Below are 18,632 nucleotides of genomic sequence, written 5' to 3' on the forward strand. Positions count from 1 at the left end.
CTGTGATTATCGTATATAACTTATTAAATGCCTGTTGTTCATTTAGATTACTTAAATATGAAATGACAGATACTGAATACGTAATATTGTTTATTACATACACATTAAGACCTCTTTCTGATATTAACCATATAAAAACTATACTATTCATCAGTTTTAATTATATAATTGGTGACAGGTTCATTTTGGCCCCTGAGCAATTATATATCCTATGCAACTGTGTAGTTTAATTAAATGAACTCTTTCTCTCGTTTTGAAATCTAATGAAGAGGTTACATAGAGACTCATTCACTAGGTTTTCAAACACTGTTTCCTTTTTCACTTTAAATTTAATTCTTACTATCTACAAACTCTTCAACGGTGATTAGGAAGAAGACGTGGTGACCAAGACAGATTTAAGAAGGGCCTCGGTGCTGTCTACATTCTTCTATGAGTTGTATTATTACCATTAACAAGATGTGATACAAGAGTTTTCTTGAAATGTTGAATGTCATGATAAGAAACTTAAATGAATATTTATAAGATAATGTCATCTCACCCAACTCAGTCCTAATAGGCAAAACTAAATATCTATTTTTTAGTTCATCTATGATTACTCAAAAATTGAGAGTAAAGACATTCTGATATTAGACTCTCAACATTTTGGGTAAGTACATAGATCAATATTTGCTTAATCTTTCCTTTTTATTTAGCTTTGACCAAGCTTACGTAAGGTATTACTAGCTTCTGAGAAACAGGTCGCAGTCATGGACTCGAAAACATGTGTTGCAAGAGATTTGTGAAGTCTCCAACCATATCACAACGTAGAAATACAATAGAATCTTGACAAATATAAGCATGAAAATGCCAAGTTCTTTCAAGAAACGGAGTTCACAAAAACGTATTTGGCGATCAACAACACACAAAAGTAGAAGTTGCCATCAACTGGAAAAATTATCAAAGATTCTCTTTACCTACTTAGCCTTTCCTGTACCTATAAATATCTAACACATTCTTTCATCATTGATCCAACAGACCTTATGTATATAAAAAGAAAGATTTTCACAAAGATAGTACCATCTATATCAACAGAATTTCGGGACTATATTGATTTGTTTAACAAAAGTAGTTTTGAGAAGCTGAAAAAAGCTTTTAATCAAAGGCAGCACTGGCAAGGAAGCTACACAATCAAAAGACATAATGACTTTAATTGGATAAGGAGCATCATGTATGGTTTGGTGAGAGAATATGAAGCTAATGATCTATAACATAACCATCTTGAGGTATGGTATCTGACTCATATATGGTGCATTATTAATTCTATTTTCAATATTCTTGATGATTTCGAAGATGAAATATCATAAAAAGTACAGATATAATGCACTTAAGGGCAAAGAAGCACGAAACTGGTGAAGCTAGGTCGCTACTGGAGGTACAAGGCTACAAAGTATTGAAAGAAAGCAGTCTCACATTACTAAAAATACACCATAACAGGCAGTGATCTTAAAAAAACTGGGAAAACTTGAAACATATGGTTATTGATAAATAATGTAATGTATACATCTCCATAGCTTAACTGACGTGATAAAAGCTATGTTTCTTTTTCTTTTCTTTTCTTTTCTTTTCTTTTTTTTTTTTTTTTTTTTTACTTCGTCTTGAACATCCAAAAGGATACTGTGCTAGATTAAGCTGTACTAAAATCCGATGATAATAGCAGTTTCAATATGCTACAGACTTCTGAAGATATTAAATCTTCTAATATATTAAATACAAAATTGCTTTTGGTTATTATCCTGAGAATGATATGGATATAGCTGATAAAATTAAAATTGATGTGGCTTTTCGATATGCTGAAAGTATTAAAATGGATGATACTATAGAAGAAATTACAACAGAAATAAATACCATTTCTATCACTGACAGCAACAAGAAAAAAAAAAGGTAAGGAAAAGAACGGATTTATTTCTTTTCTGAAATAATGCAAAAACAAAGGGTAACCGTATATAAGGCTATGTCTTATTGTGTAAAAACATTTATTGTGTTTACGAAACATTTTACTATACCTACAAAAAAAAAAAGGCAACGCCTGACATTAGGATTCAATCTATTTTTGCAACCCTAATCTCAACCACCACACCCTTGTTTATCCATCAAGCTGGTTCGAGCTTTGCAAAATAGGACCATCGCACTTAACAGTATGCCTTGGCATTTGGTTTTGAATTCTTCTCCAGATCCAGGTGGGATTGATGACTTCCTGTTTGTTGTCTGCTTGACTAGATCTGTTACTTGACTTTCTTTTTGATCTTCAGTATATCGTCAAACACCACAAGAAACTCTGCTCCTTTCCTCGCCTCTTACTCTACCTCCCATCAAGCGGGCACAGATTTGGTCCTTGGAGAACTTGTCTGAAGCTCGAATGTTTCTGCTAATTTTACTCTCCGCCATGCTCCAATGGAAAATATCAATCGCCTTTTGACTATTTATTCTTTCAAAAGATCAATCTGAAAAGAAGTCCTCCCGTCATTTGCACCCTACCACTAATTACACCCTGAGGATATCAGCACTGTTCTGCGAAATTTGAGCCGGTTCGGATTTATGAACAATTCTCGTTTACTGGTCCTCAGTACTTACGCTTTATTATTTATATGGCGCAAATTGGCGCTCTTTATTTGATCGCGTATCTTTTTTGCTGCAAAAATTTGTTTCAACAATCTTTGAAAAATTTAGCGAATATCATCTGCATTAGAATCTTGACTCTCATTATGATGTGTATCTTATCATTTATTTTATTTTATAAGTAAAAGTACTTCTAAAATATATGTATATATATTATAATCTTAATATGACCTAATTTTTAATTAAAATAATAAATACAATGCAAGCGTAGCATAAACTTAAAGGTAATTTGACGTTTTTATTGAGAACCACTCTCTTTTTCTAACGATACGATATAAAGAGGGCCCTTGTCAGAATGAAATTAAATCCACAATAACTCCTCATTAGGTATACATTGTCCCTGTAAGCTTGTTAAAGCTATGTGTTTTAAAAACATAAATAAAAAAAGTTCTTTCATACCATAGCTCAGATTACTGATCTTACTGACTTTATAGACCCTAGAAATTTTTTTCGTCGCTCATTCAAGAAAAAAAGGGAAAAGGGGGAGGGTCATCTGCAGCTTTGTGTTATTGTGTGAGTATATCATCTGATGACATTGTATGGGATAAATGAGCTTTATGCTAAATTAGTTTAAATATGCTCTTTTTTCATCTATGTAACGCGCTGTTTTGAGAAATTAATGCCACAATATTTGAATTTGAACTGGATGTTTATAAATGCCTAATTTCGGTGCTATGACTGGATATCATTACATCAAACGCGTTTTGATTTTATCATTGACGTTATTTATTTACAAATTTATACAAGAAAAGTTTGCTTGTTATTTATAGCAAAGCGAACAGTTTATGGAGTATAAGCTAAGTTAACAGACTGACTACTTGAATTGGACATTAAAGTCTTTGGCGACATTAAATCAAGATGGATAGCAGCCAAATCGTCACTACAGAAACTACTCCTCCTGCTACTGCTACTACTTGTACGCCGCTTGTTACATGGATTTTTATAATCATCTAAAAGTAGGACCATGTCTGAATTATATCGAAGTAAAGAAGGAATCTTTGCATCTTTTTGAAAACATTCTTCTGAGCAATAGATTGTATTCTGATATAAAAGATAGGTAAGACGCTCAGTTCTACTAAAGTCTTCAACATGTATATTACCAGATGTGGGTTAACAGCACAATCGCAAAAAGTGCACCAGTTAGTATCACACATTTCAACAAGAATGGGCTCTTGGGAAAATTATTGCAGTACTTTAAGTTACTTTTTTAAGGTCGGTAGAAAGAATAGAAAAGAAAAGGGTTTACGCTTTCTCTCTTTTTTATGCCCTTTTTAAAACTCAGTAACATCATAGTGCGATAAATTTGCTTGCTTCTTTCAATGAGAGCATATTGAAAGTAAGAAGCTCATCATAACTAGATAAATAAATGCAATTTGTGTTGAAGAGAGAGTATTTACAGAGCTAACTACAAACTATGTACATATATATATATATTACAAAAGGAGATTTATCCAATGATATCATCTATTGTAACTACTTAAGTAGCAATAAATCATCTTATGTTCCTTAATCACTGAACATAATTTTTATAATATTCTATATCATCAACTAAGAGCATCAATCTATATAGAACTTATACAATATTCTTTAATATAGACCCTTCAATATTAAAAAGCCCTGGTTCTTTTCATAAACCTGCTAATTGTCATTCTTCGACATCTTATTTTTCTCGTTAACTCTTTTAATTTTAAGAATTGGAGCTCGATTTCATAATTATGCCTTTTTCCATTACAATTAATATGCTATTGATTAATATTTATGACACACTGTATATTTAACCTCTTTGATAACAGTCTAAACCCTCTATTTAAATTACCCTCGTTTAGAAGAGAAAAGTGAGTGGGGGAAAGACTTTAGCTTTTTTTATAAAATAAGTTATTTTAATTAAAATTAGAGTCACGTATCGCAGAGTGGTGGAACTTGTTTGTTATTATTATTATTTATGAAATACATAAAGCTGGGAAAAAAGGAAGCTAGCTAGGGAAATGAAGATGATATAGAAAGAAAGATATTGTGATCAATCAAATAAAGGGTGGCCATTTACAAGCATAGACACTTGTGAGGTGATTTTTGATATAATTGATATTGATCTGTAAGGAACTTCTTGAATATTGAACTGCCATTAAATTTACCATGTGTACCATAGAGAAATGGGCAGCACTATCAGGATATACTGTAACTCACAGAAAGAAAGAAAGCATGGAGGTTCTAGGAAACGAAGTAGTTGTCAAATTGGCTCAGGGTGTAAGGGCAAATCTGATTAAAAGTTTTGAAGGATGGATTGATAGATGGAGAACTTCAGTGGACAGAAGACTAAAAAATGAGATATAGTATCTTTGTGTGTTTGTCATAGTCAAAATTAAGGTGAATCAACGGTATAAGTCTGGTGAAGGAATTTCATAGTAGGCAGGTTGTGGTTGAGCACCTATACCAGACCGTACGCCCTTGAAAGAATATATTAAAATTCCCAAAAGAGTAGAATTCGAGACTTGGGAGTGGTGAACTTGAATAGATATGGATAGGAATCTGCTAGCTACTTAATCTAGCAGAAGTCGATTTTTACCATAAAGGTTGATCGCGACACTTGATAAGCGTAAACTGATAACGCGATTAAAAATCTTCGCATCGCAATTGACCAAAGATATTTCCAATTTTTCAGGTCAAGCTTTTTTTTTTTTTGGAAACAAATGCACATGAATATCTTTCCAAGATGCTTGAATTGATCCGTTGGTCAGTGCATTACTATACACTTCCAAAATAAGCAGTTGTGGCGATGGGATATTAAGTAATAGATTGAGAAAATGGTGCCTCAAACCATCATTGCCAGGGATACTTTGCTTGAGGCTGCATTGTAATTGATTTAATAAGTCTTCGTGTAATTGGAGACATCAACTCATCCTTGTCCTGGTGATCTACTGTTCTGTTAAACTAAATGTTACTTAAATAATGATTAATCGCTGAGGATTGAACATAATCAACAGTGTACATGCATTGAAAATATTATTATGTAGTCTCCCTCATGGAGACCGATCTGATGTGCGCTCAGGAAGGACTTTGTCAGTACCGGTTTTGGTCGAATGTGGATCTAAATTTTTGACTGTGGCCATGTGCTGTTAGACCTTGCGTTATTGATGTAAGCCTTCAAAGAAACCAGTGGACTTTTCTCCTAGCTCCTCCCATCGAACTCTTGCTTTTAAACATTCTATTGTAGCTCTGATTGCAGCTATCCTAGCACTTTATTAATTGGTTCAATAAGCCGTGATCGTACTGCAATGGATAGCTTTCCTCGAAGAATACGGTTCCTTTTCCCTTCTGGTTATCTTACGGTTACATTCCCTCTAATTGGCATACGAGTGTTCATAAATTATGGATGACTTATTTGCTAGCTAACTTGACTCAGTCCCATTTGTCCTCGAGTAATAGATGTGGCTCTTTGGAAAAAGTTGTAGCCCATCGATACATTTTGTCAGTGGTTTTCGCTTGCAATGCCGAATGTGAAGCATAAACTGGGTTAGCTTGTCATAGGCCAGGTCCAATTAGTGAATGATCAGATGGAAGACTGAGATGCAATATGGGATGATCCGACCGAGTACGATAAAGAAGAGTGATTCGAGAATCTTTTAAGTTATGATGAATGTTTGTGTCAACATAAATATGGCTTATGACGTAACTACTGTGATATTCGCCTGGTAATGCTAAAAAGTTGAAATAATCGCTAAATCGTTCATCGCCATGCTGTTATGAAAACATTCATCTAAAAGTGCTCGCCAATCTAAAGATACAGCATAATGTAGTCTTTCGGTTCTAAAGCAAGAATAATTGAAGCCACCTGCAGTGATCAAACAATCCAAATTAATCTGATTATGCATGTCATAGAAAATACGTCTTTCCTTATTCGAATGATCAGGCGCTTATAAGTTCAAAATAAAGAAAGGATCATAGAATTTTTGGGGATGTTTGACTTTACAATATCAAAAATATTTTCATTAAATACAACACGTATATATAAAACGTGGGCAATTGATTGCTAAGAATTTCTTGATAAAAGTCTATAAATTTGTAAAACAAATTGGTGCACATTATTTTGACACTAAACACACTTCATCTATCAAAAGGCTTGATATTTATGCTATAAATATTTGTATATCCAGCAGATATAGCTGACCATGATTGGAATAAAAAACAAAAACTGTAGGAAACGTTAGGATAAACAAGAGAACAAAGAATGAAAGAAAAACATACAGGAAAATTAAAGACATATCATGTAGACAAAATAAGTGGCACTTTATTATTTTTGAGGAATGGAGACAAGTCCCTGAGACTCTGCCCAGCAGAGTAAAGATTTAGTCGGATGTAGTGCTTTCATTTTTCAGTCGGTAACATAATGGGATATCACCCCCTGTTTTCAAAATATGCTGTCTAATAGCAGCTAATGTCATTGTCGGTGTGAGCAGCGTATCTCCACACAATAACTCAAGATTTGATTCATCCTCAATATGAAGTTTTTCAGCTACATACTGTAAAAGTTTTCTCACTCGTAACATTCGGTTTGCCAACAGTCGATTATTTGGTCTGTAGTAATAAAATGATTTAGAATTCATTACTTTTTTTCCTCCTCTCTTTCTTTCTTACCCTCCCGGCAATTCTTCTAAACTAGTTTTATTGGCAGGTCGTAAAACGAATGTGAATTTTACTGCTTCTTTTGTAGGTGTTTTATTCTATAGAGCAATATTTAATAAAGAAATAGAGCGAACGTAAATTTACTTACATAAAGAAGGTATGATAATAACCATGAAGGCGCTGCATCAACAATTGCATTTGCATCCTCACCAGCGGAGCCAACTGTACCGCGGTATAAATCCATTCCAGTTGATGCTTCTGCACTTTCCTCTGCAATGATAATTACAGTAGACTCAGGAACATCCAAAGGAGGAAACTCATCCAGGATTGCCGGTGCATATTTTTCAGATTCACTTTCTTCGACCTCTGTTAATTTAGGTGTGCCAGTCTCTTCATTTGGCTTTACTGCCGTAGTTGACGTTGTTGGCGCTGCAACCACTGTATTAGAAGAGACCGTTGAGCTCGGTTGAGGCGTGTCAATGGTAGATCTGTCTTCATTTGTAGGAATCCGACTTAATTTAGCTTTCACTGATAAATTCTTGAGTCGATTCATAAAAGTACCAGAAGTGGGCGATGTAGGTGAAGAAGGCAAGGCGGCGGGCGGTGGTAGCTGTACTGCAGATCCACGACGAAGCGGTGCATGATGATTGCCTGAAAAGTAATCTGGCTGAGGACTAGAGGATGGAGGCGCGGTGAATGAACCTGGAAACTGTGTTGCTTGAGGCGATGTTGGAACGTAAGGGGATTGATCCGTTTGAGTTGTGACTGCAGCCATTGGCAATTTTGGTCCATCGGTTTCTGCTTGAGTAGGTAAGACAGCAGCAGGCGCAGAAGGTGTCTGTTCGAGTGATCCTGGCCTCTGACTTGGTATTTCAGATGAATTTTGAAGTGTTCGACTCTTGAGAGAATCTGCTTTTTCAAGTTTTTCCTCTAAAAACCGTGTTTCACCTTTCTCTTGGTACTCTATTTCCTTCTGCACATACTTTCTAAATAAATGAGCCAATATCCATTTTCCTAAATTTACTATAATAATGATGTTAGCAATGAGAATATTGTAAAAAATCACTTTAGTATTTTTTTACATCTATGTTCTTCACGAGCTTCATATTCTTCGGGCAATTCTATTTCGTCCGCATAAAGTTCACAATCGAAACAGTTGGATTTATGCAGTTGAACAGTGATTGCCTAAGATGTAATTTTTTTTAGTTTTATAATTAAGCAGCAAGTGATTATCGTGTCATACTCCTATCTTTGTATCGACCGTGCACCAAGCAGGAGAGCATTCGAGATTATTGACCTCTTGAGCAACTTCTTCAATATCTCTCTTCCCAAAGCTTTTGATTTGTGTACATTTTATTAAATCCCACATTGTTACCTCCCCATTTGTATCTTTAGTCAATATATGACATCTGTTTTGAAGCATCAAGTGTGATACAATACCAGGTTTTCCTAAACAAATTTTGCTTAATTGAATGTTCAAAAAAAAAAGAGAGTATTGTATTTACCTTGAATGGTATAATCAGGTGCATTTCTAAGCGGCACTAAGGTATCTTGATTGTCCATTTCATCTTCATGGTAGCTGACAGGAATTGATAAAACAGATCCTGCGTACATTGTGATTTGGTCACTAGCGATATAAGAATCGCGAACAGATGATGTATAAGCATCCTTGGCAGGCTGCAATTTGATAGTTGCTTTAGGCGGGATTTCAGGATTAAATTCGGAACGCGGTAATATTTGACGATGCTTATGAGATGGCACAGATAACTGTAATTGCATATGCATTTAATTTTATGAAGTTGTTAGAAAAGGATAGTATCTTACCCATCTATTTATACTTGAACTAGAAGTGGCAGTCCAAACAAAAGTACCTTGCAATGCTGCAATCTATATGAGCAAAAGAAAAGGTATGAATACCTCCGCTTTCAAAAGAACCATGTATTACTTTACTTTGATAACACCAGAATCTTCTTTGAAAAGTCCAATACATTCACTATCACCGCTATCTGATATAGCTCGCCCTGATATTTCCGTTTTGTTGACTAAACCATCTCGTGAACCTGAATAAAATGTCTTTAAATCTGGGTGGTCTGAATACAGCGACCAAACAGAGTCAGGGTGTGTTTCGTAAGTAGCCAAACATCTTCTGGCTGTAACAGACCATAACTTAATAGTAGCATCTGAGGAACCAGACAAGATCTATGAAACATTCAATATCCTCTTATTGCCTTTTTTTGCTTTATCCGCAGACTTACATGCTTTCCGTCCTCACTGATCAACAATGCGCGAATATTGTCTGTGTGACCAGTTAATTTGCCAATACGCTTTCCAGATTTAGGATCCCATAATCTAATAACCTTTTCGGGGGACCCCGAAGCTAATATTGTTCCAGATGCATTGGTTGTAAGAGCATAAATAGAGCATTTGCTTGCCGAATGATGCATTGTACCTATCAAAGACAATTCTTTTGAATTAAAAAATTGTTTGATTGTATATATATTATGTATTTATTACTGCTTTCATTTGACCCATCAACATAATGACTCGATGGACCGGCGTCAATTGAAATAATCTCCTTTGATTGTGAGATATCCCAAAGATTAATCTTTTTATCTAAACCTCCACTGGCTACCCATCCTGTATGAGATGCGTAAGTGAGGCATTTTGCATAATCGGTATGTGTTCCAATTGTATGAGCTGTTTTTGGATGATCTCCATAAGGCTTCCAGACTTTAATTGTTCTGTCAGAAGATGCAGATACGACTATAATATATGTAATGAGCTTAAGTAGTTCTTTTTGTTTCAATTTGAGGCTGAACAAATAAATTTGTTACTTTGTATTACCACAAGTTCCTTGTTCGCACAAGACGATATCATTGACCCAATCCGTATGCATTTGAGAAAATGCTTTACAAGACGTCTTTTTGGAAGAACTCTAAGGGATTTCGTACTTTAGTCTGCGTAGAAACCTATAAACGGTTAAACTTTGTACCTGCAGCTGTCTGTCAATGGTCCATAAATCCTCTCCATTCTTTTTTGATTCTTTTTTAAAATGAATATTCAAATCCCAACTAGCGACAACACCGTCTCTACCAGCAGAATACAGAGTACCGCCTCTTGCCGTATTCTCATCAATATCACAGCGTGAGACATCAATTGCCAAGGAATTGACGCCAAGGCAATGTGCTTGTTCATCATTATGTGGTCTAACTACGTAAGAAACCTTACGACGAGTTGCTGCTTTCATTAGGTTAATGTTTTTCTACTTGTTGTGAATTAGAACCAAAAGTTCAAATGAAGAGTGAGAGGAGAAAAATGGTGCTTTGTCCCAAAAAGGGTGTTATATACTGAATTTAAGTGACTTTTATTTATATAAAATAAAATAATTAAAACCCACATGAGCAGATAATCACTTTTGTGACTGAATTGCCCAGGCTAGATCAAGAAATGTGTAAAGAGCTAAAAACCTTTTTGATAAGCAAAAAGGAAAAAAGACAGAGAAGGGAAGAGGAGAAAGGAAAAGTATGATAGGATACTAGGTTAGGTCTTGCTGAGCCAGTTCACCAACTTGGTTCCAAGAGAGGGAATTTCCGAAGGGAGCTTGCCATGATGGAGGTAGTCGAGTTCGAATAGAATTTGGCAGCTAGTAGGCCAGCGGACAGTCCAGGCTGAGTGAGTTGATGAGGGATGTTTGAGAGCACCGTTCTTGCGTTTGGTCGGTAATTTGTTTAAAACGAAGGACAAGGGATCAGGTTCGATGGAAGGCATTTGTAGTCGTTGGTGCATGTGTAGGCACCGAATCGCATGAGAACGGGTGAGCATGTCAGTTGGATGGTAGACACATGGCTTAGGTACACCGCCCGGTAACCAACCAAGGCGCCAGCGTACGACTCGGCTACGTTCAATTGAAGTCATTGGTAACCAGAGGATAGGGTCAATAGTTGATTGGGAGCGGCAAGCAGACAAAAGCTTTGTGCGTGCACGCTGACAATTTTGGTTAAACAAATCCTCGAGGTATTTCCGACAGATGATTCTGAACGTTTGGCGATTGAGATGTTCTATGTCTTGGTTACAGCATACTCGCCATAGAGGAGATGAAGTGAGCTTGTACCAGTGAGAATGGCTTGCAGAGGTTCGAAGATATGGTAGTAACCGAGAAAAAAGAGTGTCATCAGGCAAATTCAGAAATCGAAGTATGAACTTGGCTTGTAGGATATGGACGCAACTTTTCATTGAAGGTTGGTTCACCAAATGGAGCATCACTTGAGTTGAAGAACGAGAGTCGTCCCAAAAGATTCGACGTAGACACTGGTTCTGACAAGATTCGATTGTTTGAAATTCGCGGTACTTCACCATACTGATGGCAAGGCCGTATTCAAGTTGTGGAAGTTTTGTTTATACAGTGCGGCTGGTAAATTTTGTCAGTTCTGAAAAAATAAACGGTTACCTAAGAATAAGTGGCACTAACTAAAAATTGTTTGGCAGTTTGTTAGCAAATAATTATTTTTAAAGTTTTACTTTGTCTTTTTGGGCTAAGTCAAATTGGAGTTACTAAGAGATTATTGTCGGCTATGATGTAAAAGCTTTATTTCTTTCCTTTCACTCTAACAATTGAATAATATGGCAAAAGATACATTTTTTTTATGAGAACGGACACAATAATGTCTACAATAAGGATAGAGAGAGAGCCTTCGATTCGATGGAAGGCGAGTTAACCGAAATCAGTGATCCAAACGTAATACTTGAAACCATAATGAGCCAAAAGTCTTATTTGAGTCTCAAACCAGCAGAGAAAGAAACTACTGCAAAAGATTCAACAAAAAAGGCTGTAGAAGTGGTCAAGAAAGCAGCGAATACAAAGACTACAACGACCAAACCAGAGAGATATTTATTAACCGAATGATCGAGGGTCCTACGGAAAGAGGAAAAGTGACTTTGCATGCAAAGGACCTTGGAATTAATCCTCTTACTGCTTCGCGCTGGTGGAAACACTAGCAATAAACAGAGAAGGTAGCTTACAAAAAGCTGCAAAGGAATTCCGGCCGACCCGACTCACTGACTCCTGAGCATGAGCAGCACATTCAACAAATAGTAGAAAGAGGCTCACAACTTTGTGCTGATGACATTATTGATTCCCTGAAACCGTAGTTTGAGGGCTTGAAGATTTCAAAGTCTCAAATGAACCACCACTTGAGAAACAACATACACATTTCAATAAAGAAGCCAACCTTTGACCTTATGACAAGAAACTCTGACAATAACTTGGAAACAAGATACGAGTGGTTGTTTAGGGTAGGGGGTTTTAGGTAAAAGTAGTATAACAACAAAGATAAAGAAATACTGTTAGAACTTGGTATCTCTTTATTAAGTTAAGATAACTAAGATTGAATATATGATAAAAAAATAATTCTACATGTAAAAAGTGAGAGTATTTATAGACATGATACGGATAAAGAATTAGGACAGATTTATGATCAATTCGACAGAATAGATGATTACTATTTCTAATTATTAGTTTAGCCTGTTCCTAGCTTGTACTGTCAATTATGCTATTGGGATGGTTTCAGATAACTCTGGATGTAGGACTATTTAGGAGACGGTACGGATGAATATAAAATCCTCTAGTTCCGTGATTGGATATTATGGCTAATAATAATATCTCAGTTAGGATAAATGTTTTCATGACTTAATGATGATCCGGTAAGTAATTGTCATTCCTTATTCAACATGCTCATATCATCAATAAACTATATTACAACCACGCCATACATTTGACTGTGTGAAGTTAATATGAATAAAGCTTAATATAAAAATCTAATCAAGGTCTTTTATTGATCTGTGTTGGGAATAATGTTATAAATGATTCCAAGTTATGTCAACATATTATTCAGGATCATATCCGATTCCTTTTACTAAAATAAAGTGACTATAACCTTATGTATCCTTAACATTATCCTCCACCAGATTCAACAACGCCTTGTTGATTCGGCATAAAGGTGAATAGGTATGCGTATGAAATGTCTAATCAATTTGGTAGATCATTTTCATGTTAAATTGTGGGGTAAGTTACCGCGACTATCTTTGTCCGTGATTTTTTTTTTTTTTTTTTTATATATTATTATTATTTTCTCTCCTTGTTAAGTCTTCTCTTTAACAATCTTTCTTCTCTACTAAGCTTTGTAGGAAGAGTTCTTTTCTTTGTCTGAACAGAGTGTATTTTTTTCTCATCACTCAATTTAGGTGTGGAATCTCTTTGGACTCATTGTATTTGGAATTGGATGATGCTTTATTCACAATGTGTTCAGCTCTCTCATGTTCCAACTTTTTCAGTTCGTCTTGTTTATCCCAATATTTCTCTATGATAGTTGGGTCTGTAAAATCACTAGCCTTTTGCCATGTGTTAGCACGTTCGCCATAACCAGCCCATTTAACTAAAAACTCTCGATGACCGATTGGTCCGCGATGGTCACGAATTTCTTCAACTTCATAATATTCATTTTCGATATTTGACTCATCCATGTTGACAACTTTTAATTCAGATGGCGTGTAATTACGATGTAATAACTCATTTTGCTCATCTTTCAATTCATATGAACCTCCTCTATTCTTTCGAACCACTGTATAGGGACCTTTATATAATGGAGCAAGTTTACTTGTCCTATTTTCTAATCTCACCATAACATGCGATCCAACAGGGATGTCAACCATAATGTTTTTATTATTGTATCTCTTACTGTATTCCTCATTAATCTTTTGAGTTCTTTCTAATATAGCAGGGAATACAATTTCCTCCATATGTTTGACACGTTCTTCTAATTCTTCAACTGTCATCAAATCATTGGGAATTGGATACTTTTTATTTGCGTAGTCGTCAGGCATATTAACTCTGCGAGCATACATTAATGAAAAAGGAGAGCTAAGTGTTTTATTTTTTATGTATCTATTTATACAAAGCTGTACAATTGGAAGATAATGATTCCAATCTCTGCCATTGGATTGAATCATCTTTCTCAATGTGTTCATCGCAATTTTAACACTAGCTTCAGAACTACCATTACCTTGTGGATGATACGCAGTAGAATATCTACGATCTATACCAAGGTTCTTTGAAATATGACTCATCAGTGAATTTCTAAATTCTGTTCCATTATCGCTCTGGATGATACGTGGAAATCCATAGTCTCCAAAGATACTTATCAGTTCTTTTGCAACTGTATCAGATTGTTTATTCTTTAATGGTCTAATCACAATGTACTTGGTACATATATCAGTTAGAACCAATAGATATATATAATCATCTCCAGTAGCAGGAAGTGGTCCAGCAAGATCTATAGCAATATGATCAAATGGCCTATGAGCTACAACATTGGTCAAAGGATGATAACCTCTCTTATTTATGTTGTGCTTCTGACATTCACTGCATGAACTAACAATGTTTTTTGCTTCATCATATATATTAGTCAAATGCATACCTCTACTGTGAATATCACGTACGATAGCTTGGTAACCATAATGACCATATGAGTGAGTTTCTCTTAATATGGCATCTCTCTCTTCTTCAGGAGGAGTTAGGTAATCAGTTAGCTCATTTTTATTTTCTATTAATCGAGTAGCGAGTACATTAATTGATTTGTCTCTGCAATACTTCTTTCTTTTTACAACAACTTTTTTAATTTTAAGCCTATTCTTGTTTTTCTTATAAACATTATCCTCCACCAGTTTGTTATCATCTTCTAAAGGAGGATACAAACGACTTAATTGATCGGGGAGCTTGTTTAAAACACCAGGGATACGGACAACATCAAAATCAAAATCGAGAAGTGTTTCCATCCAACCAATCATCATAGGATTAGCTATTTTCTGTGTGTGCAAGTAGACTAAAGCTTTATGGTCACTATAAATAGTAAAGTGTTTTCCCCATAAGAATTTTCTATATTTTTTGAGTGCTAAAATGATTGCATATAATTCCCTTTTAGTAGTACTCCATCGCCTTTGAGATGGTGTCAAAGAAGAGGATACGAAGCTTATATATTTATCACGCTGTAATTCATCCTTTTGATATAGGACAGCTGCGACGCCATATAGGGATGCATCAGTTGCCACGAAAAACTTTTTACTTAAGTCTGGATAATGAAGTATAAGGTTTGATTGTAGTATGGCTTTCAATGCATTGAAACTGTTCGTTTGTTCATCGGTCCATAGTTCTCTAATGTTCACAGCATTACTCAATCTGGTGATTGGCTCAGCAACTCGTGAAATCATTGGAACATAATCCCTAAAATAATTAATTAAGCCCATAAACTGTTGTACATGCTTATGACTTTGATTTGGGATTGGCCAGTTCTGAGCATTGGTCAACTTATTGCGATCTACTTTAGTGCCAGTAGTATTTACTACAAAGCCCAAGAGTCTGACTGAATGTTGAAACCATACACATTTATCTGGATTTACAATTAAATTCACAGATGTCAATTTCTCTAATACTAACTTCACATCTTCTGCATGTTGCTCAAAGCTATCGCTGGCTACAATGCAATCATCTACAAAATTCTGAACACAAGATATCCCATCAAAGAGAATAGCAAGGCATTTTTGAAATTGTGATGTCAACATCTTTACTCCAAAGCATCCTTTTATGAAGGAATATTGAGCATTATCATGTGTGAATGTTAATTTATGAACATCTTCAGGTGCAAATTTAAATCGGTGATATGCATTAGATAAGTCAATAGTAGAAAATACTTTTTTACCACTCAAATTATCAAAGATATCTCTGATCAAGGGAACAGGATAATTGAAAGTAGGAGGTAATATATTATTAAGTAATCTCACATCCAAACATACGCGATGATTTATTATCTCGCCTGCTTTGTTTCTCTTTGGAACTAAGAGGAGTGGACTGTTAAAAGATGTGTTAACTTTGGACTTTATGATAGTTCCCGTTTTTAACCATTCTTCAATTTGCTTATCTAAAACAGGTCTTAAAGCGTGCGGAATTGGATACTGCCGTCTATAAGCCGTGGCACCTTCTTTCGTTGGTAAATGAATAATTGACTCAGGCATGGGACATGACGATGTCACTGGAATACTCTGGTTCTTTTTCAAAACATCTTTGATCGTATCAAAGAAATTTGCTCTTTGCTCGGCTGTTCCGGCAGGCGAATTATCAGGTTCAAATTCATTCACTTGGTCAATATTTATATTTTCTAAAATTTGAATTTCATCAGTGACTGTATCAGAGCGTGAATGTTCACTACTAAGTCTGAACGCTACACCTGTTAAACCAATATTCATTTTTGGTAAGATATCGGTGCCAAGCAGAACATCAAAATCGAATCCTGTATTGAATTTCATAATTTCTAAGGAATGTTCAAACATAATTCCATTTGAATACTTAAATTTCAATGGATCAGTAATACCAATACGAGAAACATCATTATTATGAGATAAGAAATTATAGGAACCACTAATTTTATTTAATTTCAATTTTTTAGTGAAAGCATTTATATCAATAAAGCTTGTATCACTTCCAGTGTCAACAAGACCCATGAGCTTTTCGTTCTCTATAATAATCGGAGTAAGTAAATTAAATGCATTGGCTTTAATTTCTTTTTTATCAAGTGTTCTCTCTTTATTTTGGTACTTACAATCATAGCTTAATCCTTCCATCATAGTATTTACTTCAGAGGTAGCTTGATCCAATAAGGCCGTTTTATCTTTTACAGCATCATCGTCAGGATTATTGTCATTTTTATGACTCGTCACTGCGAATACTTTCTTGTCATTGTTTTTGCATTTATGTTCTCTAGACCAGGGTTGCCCGCATTTAAAGCATTTTTTGTTCGTATTGACTTTTTCAACCCTCTTTGTGGTAAAGCAATCAACTGTGTCATGTGTACCATTTTTACCATGGTGAGTGCAAAAATAATTCTTATTGACCTTGGTCATATTACGGCTTCTTCTTTTAAATTGATGTCTTCTGTGCCCAGACAAAGACCCATCACCTCGAGAACCATTTTCATTATATCTAGACTTCACTGTGTCACTCTTGTTAGCACCAGGAATCAAAGCAGTAGCTTCTGCATAAAGCTTGTTATCATCGCCCAAAATGTCACGACCAACTTGTGTGATATATTCCACAGTCCATTTTTCATTCGTATCAATTTTGCTCTTGCCAACTCTAGCGACAGTCACTCTCATCAACATTTGTACAGATAAGGTCAATGAAGCCAAGAAACGGTCAGCAATGCGTGGATCATCACTAGGAAGCCCAGCATTATACACAGCTTGAAGAAACTTTTTGGAATAATCACCAATAGACTCTTTGTTGCTCATTTGCATAGTAAAGACCAAATCAGTGTAATGTCGAGTGGCCAAACTCGAGCCGTGGTGCTCTTTAAAAGCAGCTCTTGCTTCAGCCCATGTATTGCATTTACGCAAATCAGTTTCAACCCAAGCATTATCACTATAAGGTAAGCACAAAGGTAAAAATTGTTTCCAAACTTGCTCAACATCACGGTAAGCGGAACCTTTAATAATATTCTCAAACCTGGCCAAGAAGTGCTCAACAGACTCGAATACCTCTTCATTGGGAAACGGACGCACAACACTCGATGCCAATTGGAATTTCGGTAAGTCTCTATGAGACGACGTAAGGCCTGCATTTCTGCCACTAATGTTTGCATTAGGCGAAGCGGTCTTCCCAAGAATGGAACTGTACTCTTGCATAGCAGTTAACCTGCGCTTGGTACGATCCATCTGTTGGAGCGCGTGATCAGCAGCTGCCTCATCACCAGCAAGCCTAGCCGTCGTGAACGCTTCCAAAAAGCCATTAAATTCACTGTGCAATTGCGTGAGATTTTGGCGCAGCAACAACTCTTCCCTCTCACCAGTGGAGGATGAAGGTGTCAAAAAGGAATCCAAGACCATGGCAGTTGTTATGTTCTGGTAAAGGTAATAACAAAGATAAACCAAAAGAATACTTTTTGAGACTGAACTTTATTTAAGACAATCTTAATTGTTAAAAAGAAAACATTACAAAGTCTACTATTTACACTACCTCAAAAAATTGTTCATTTTGAACCGCCTTTTACACATTTCGTACTGAATCTGCTTCGCATAATCCCCAATCAGCGCTCAGCACAAACCATTATGAAACACTGCTTCTCAGCTATTTACTACACTGTAAGCATATCACGTGCTATGCGTAAATGCTGGAAAATATCCAATCAAAAATCAAAATCAGAATGAACAATTTTTTGGGTTTTTGTCGACATTTTTTATTTTATTAGCTAATAATTAATCTCACCGCCCTTTTCTTTTAAAACAAGTTGTAGTCTTTGCGGCATGCTGCATAC

At 35.6% G+C, this 18,632-nt stretch overlaps 4 protein-coding genes across 4 annotated transcripts; all 4 read right to left on the bottom strand.

Annotated features, from left to right (window-relative positions):
* Positions 1-3,438: 3,438 nt before the first annotated feature.
* RO3G_12459 (uncharacterized protein) lies at positions 3,439-3,809 on the bottom strand (the record flags this gene model as incomplete). The annotated part of the gene is made up of 2 exons (XM_067667043.1): positions 3,439-3,696; positions 3,756-3,809. The coding sequence occupies 2 exons, from the start codon at positions 3,807-3,809 to the stop codon at positions 3,439-3,441; spliced, it is 312 nt and encodes a 103-aa protein (XP_067523144.1).
* Positions 3,810-7,161: 3,352 nt separating this feature from the next.
* RO3G_12460 (uncharacterized protein) lies at positions 7,162-10,171 on the bottom strand (the record flags this gene model as incomplete). The annotated part of the gene is made up of 11 exons (XM_067667044.1): positions 7,162-7,165; positions 7,288-7,373; positions 7,424-8,298; positions 8,358-8,460; positions 8,651-8,724; positions 8,781-9,042; positions 9,100-9,162; positions 9,226-9,474; positions 9,531-9,724; positions 9,790-10,038; positions 10,120-10,171. The coding sequence occupies 11 exons, from the start codon at positions 10,169-10,171 to the stop codon at positions 7,162-7,164; spliced, it is 2,211 nt and encodes a 736-aa protein (XP_067523145.1).
* Positions 10,172-10,815: 644 nt separating this feature from the next.
* On the bottom strand, positions 10,816-11,631 carry RO3G_12461 (uncharacterized protein; the record flags this gene model as incomplete). The annotated part of the gene is made up of 1 exon (XM_067667045.1): positions 10,816-11,631. The coding sequence occupies one exon, from the start codon at positions 11,629-11,631 to the stop codon at positions 10,816-10,818; it is 816 nt and encodes a 271-aa protein (XP_067523146.1).
* Positions 11,632-13,506: 1,875 nt separating this feature from the next.
* Positions 13,507-18,204, bottom strand: RO3G_12462 (uncharacterized protein; the record flags this gene model as incomplete). Its single annotated transcript, XM_067667046.1, has 3 exons — positions 13,507-13,904; positions 14,010-14,603; positions 14,748-18,204. 3 exons carry the CDS (start codon positions 18,202-18,204, stop codon positions 13,507-13,509), a joined length of 4,449 nt encoding a protein of 1,482 aa, XP_067523147.1.
* Between the last annotated feature and the right edge of the window lie 428 nt (positions 18,205-18,632).

The sequence above is a fragment of the Rhizopus delemar genome, genomic scaffold (assembly GCF_000149305.1).
Source record: "Rhizopus delemar RA 99-880 supercont3.10 genomic scaffold, whole genome shotgun sequence".
Taxonomy (NCBI): domain Eukaryota; kingdom Fungi; phylum Mucoromycota; class Mucoromycetes; order Mucorales; family Rhizopodaceae; genus Rhizopus; species Rhizopus delemar.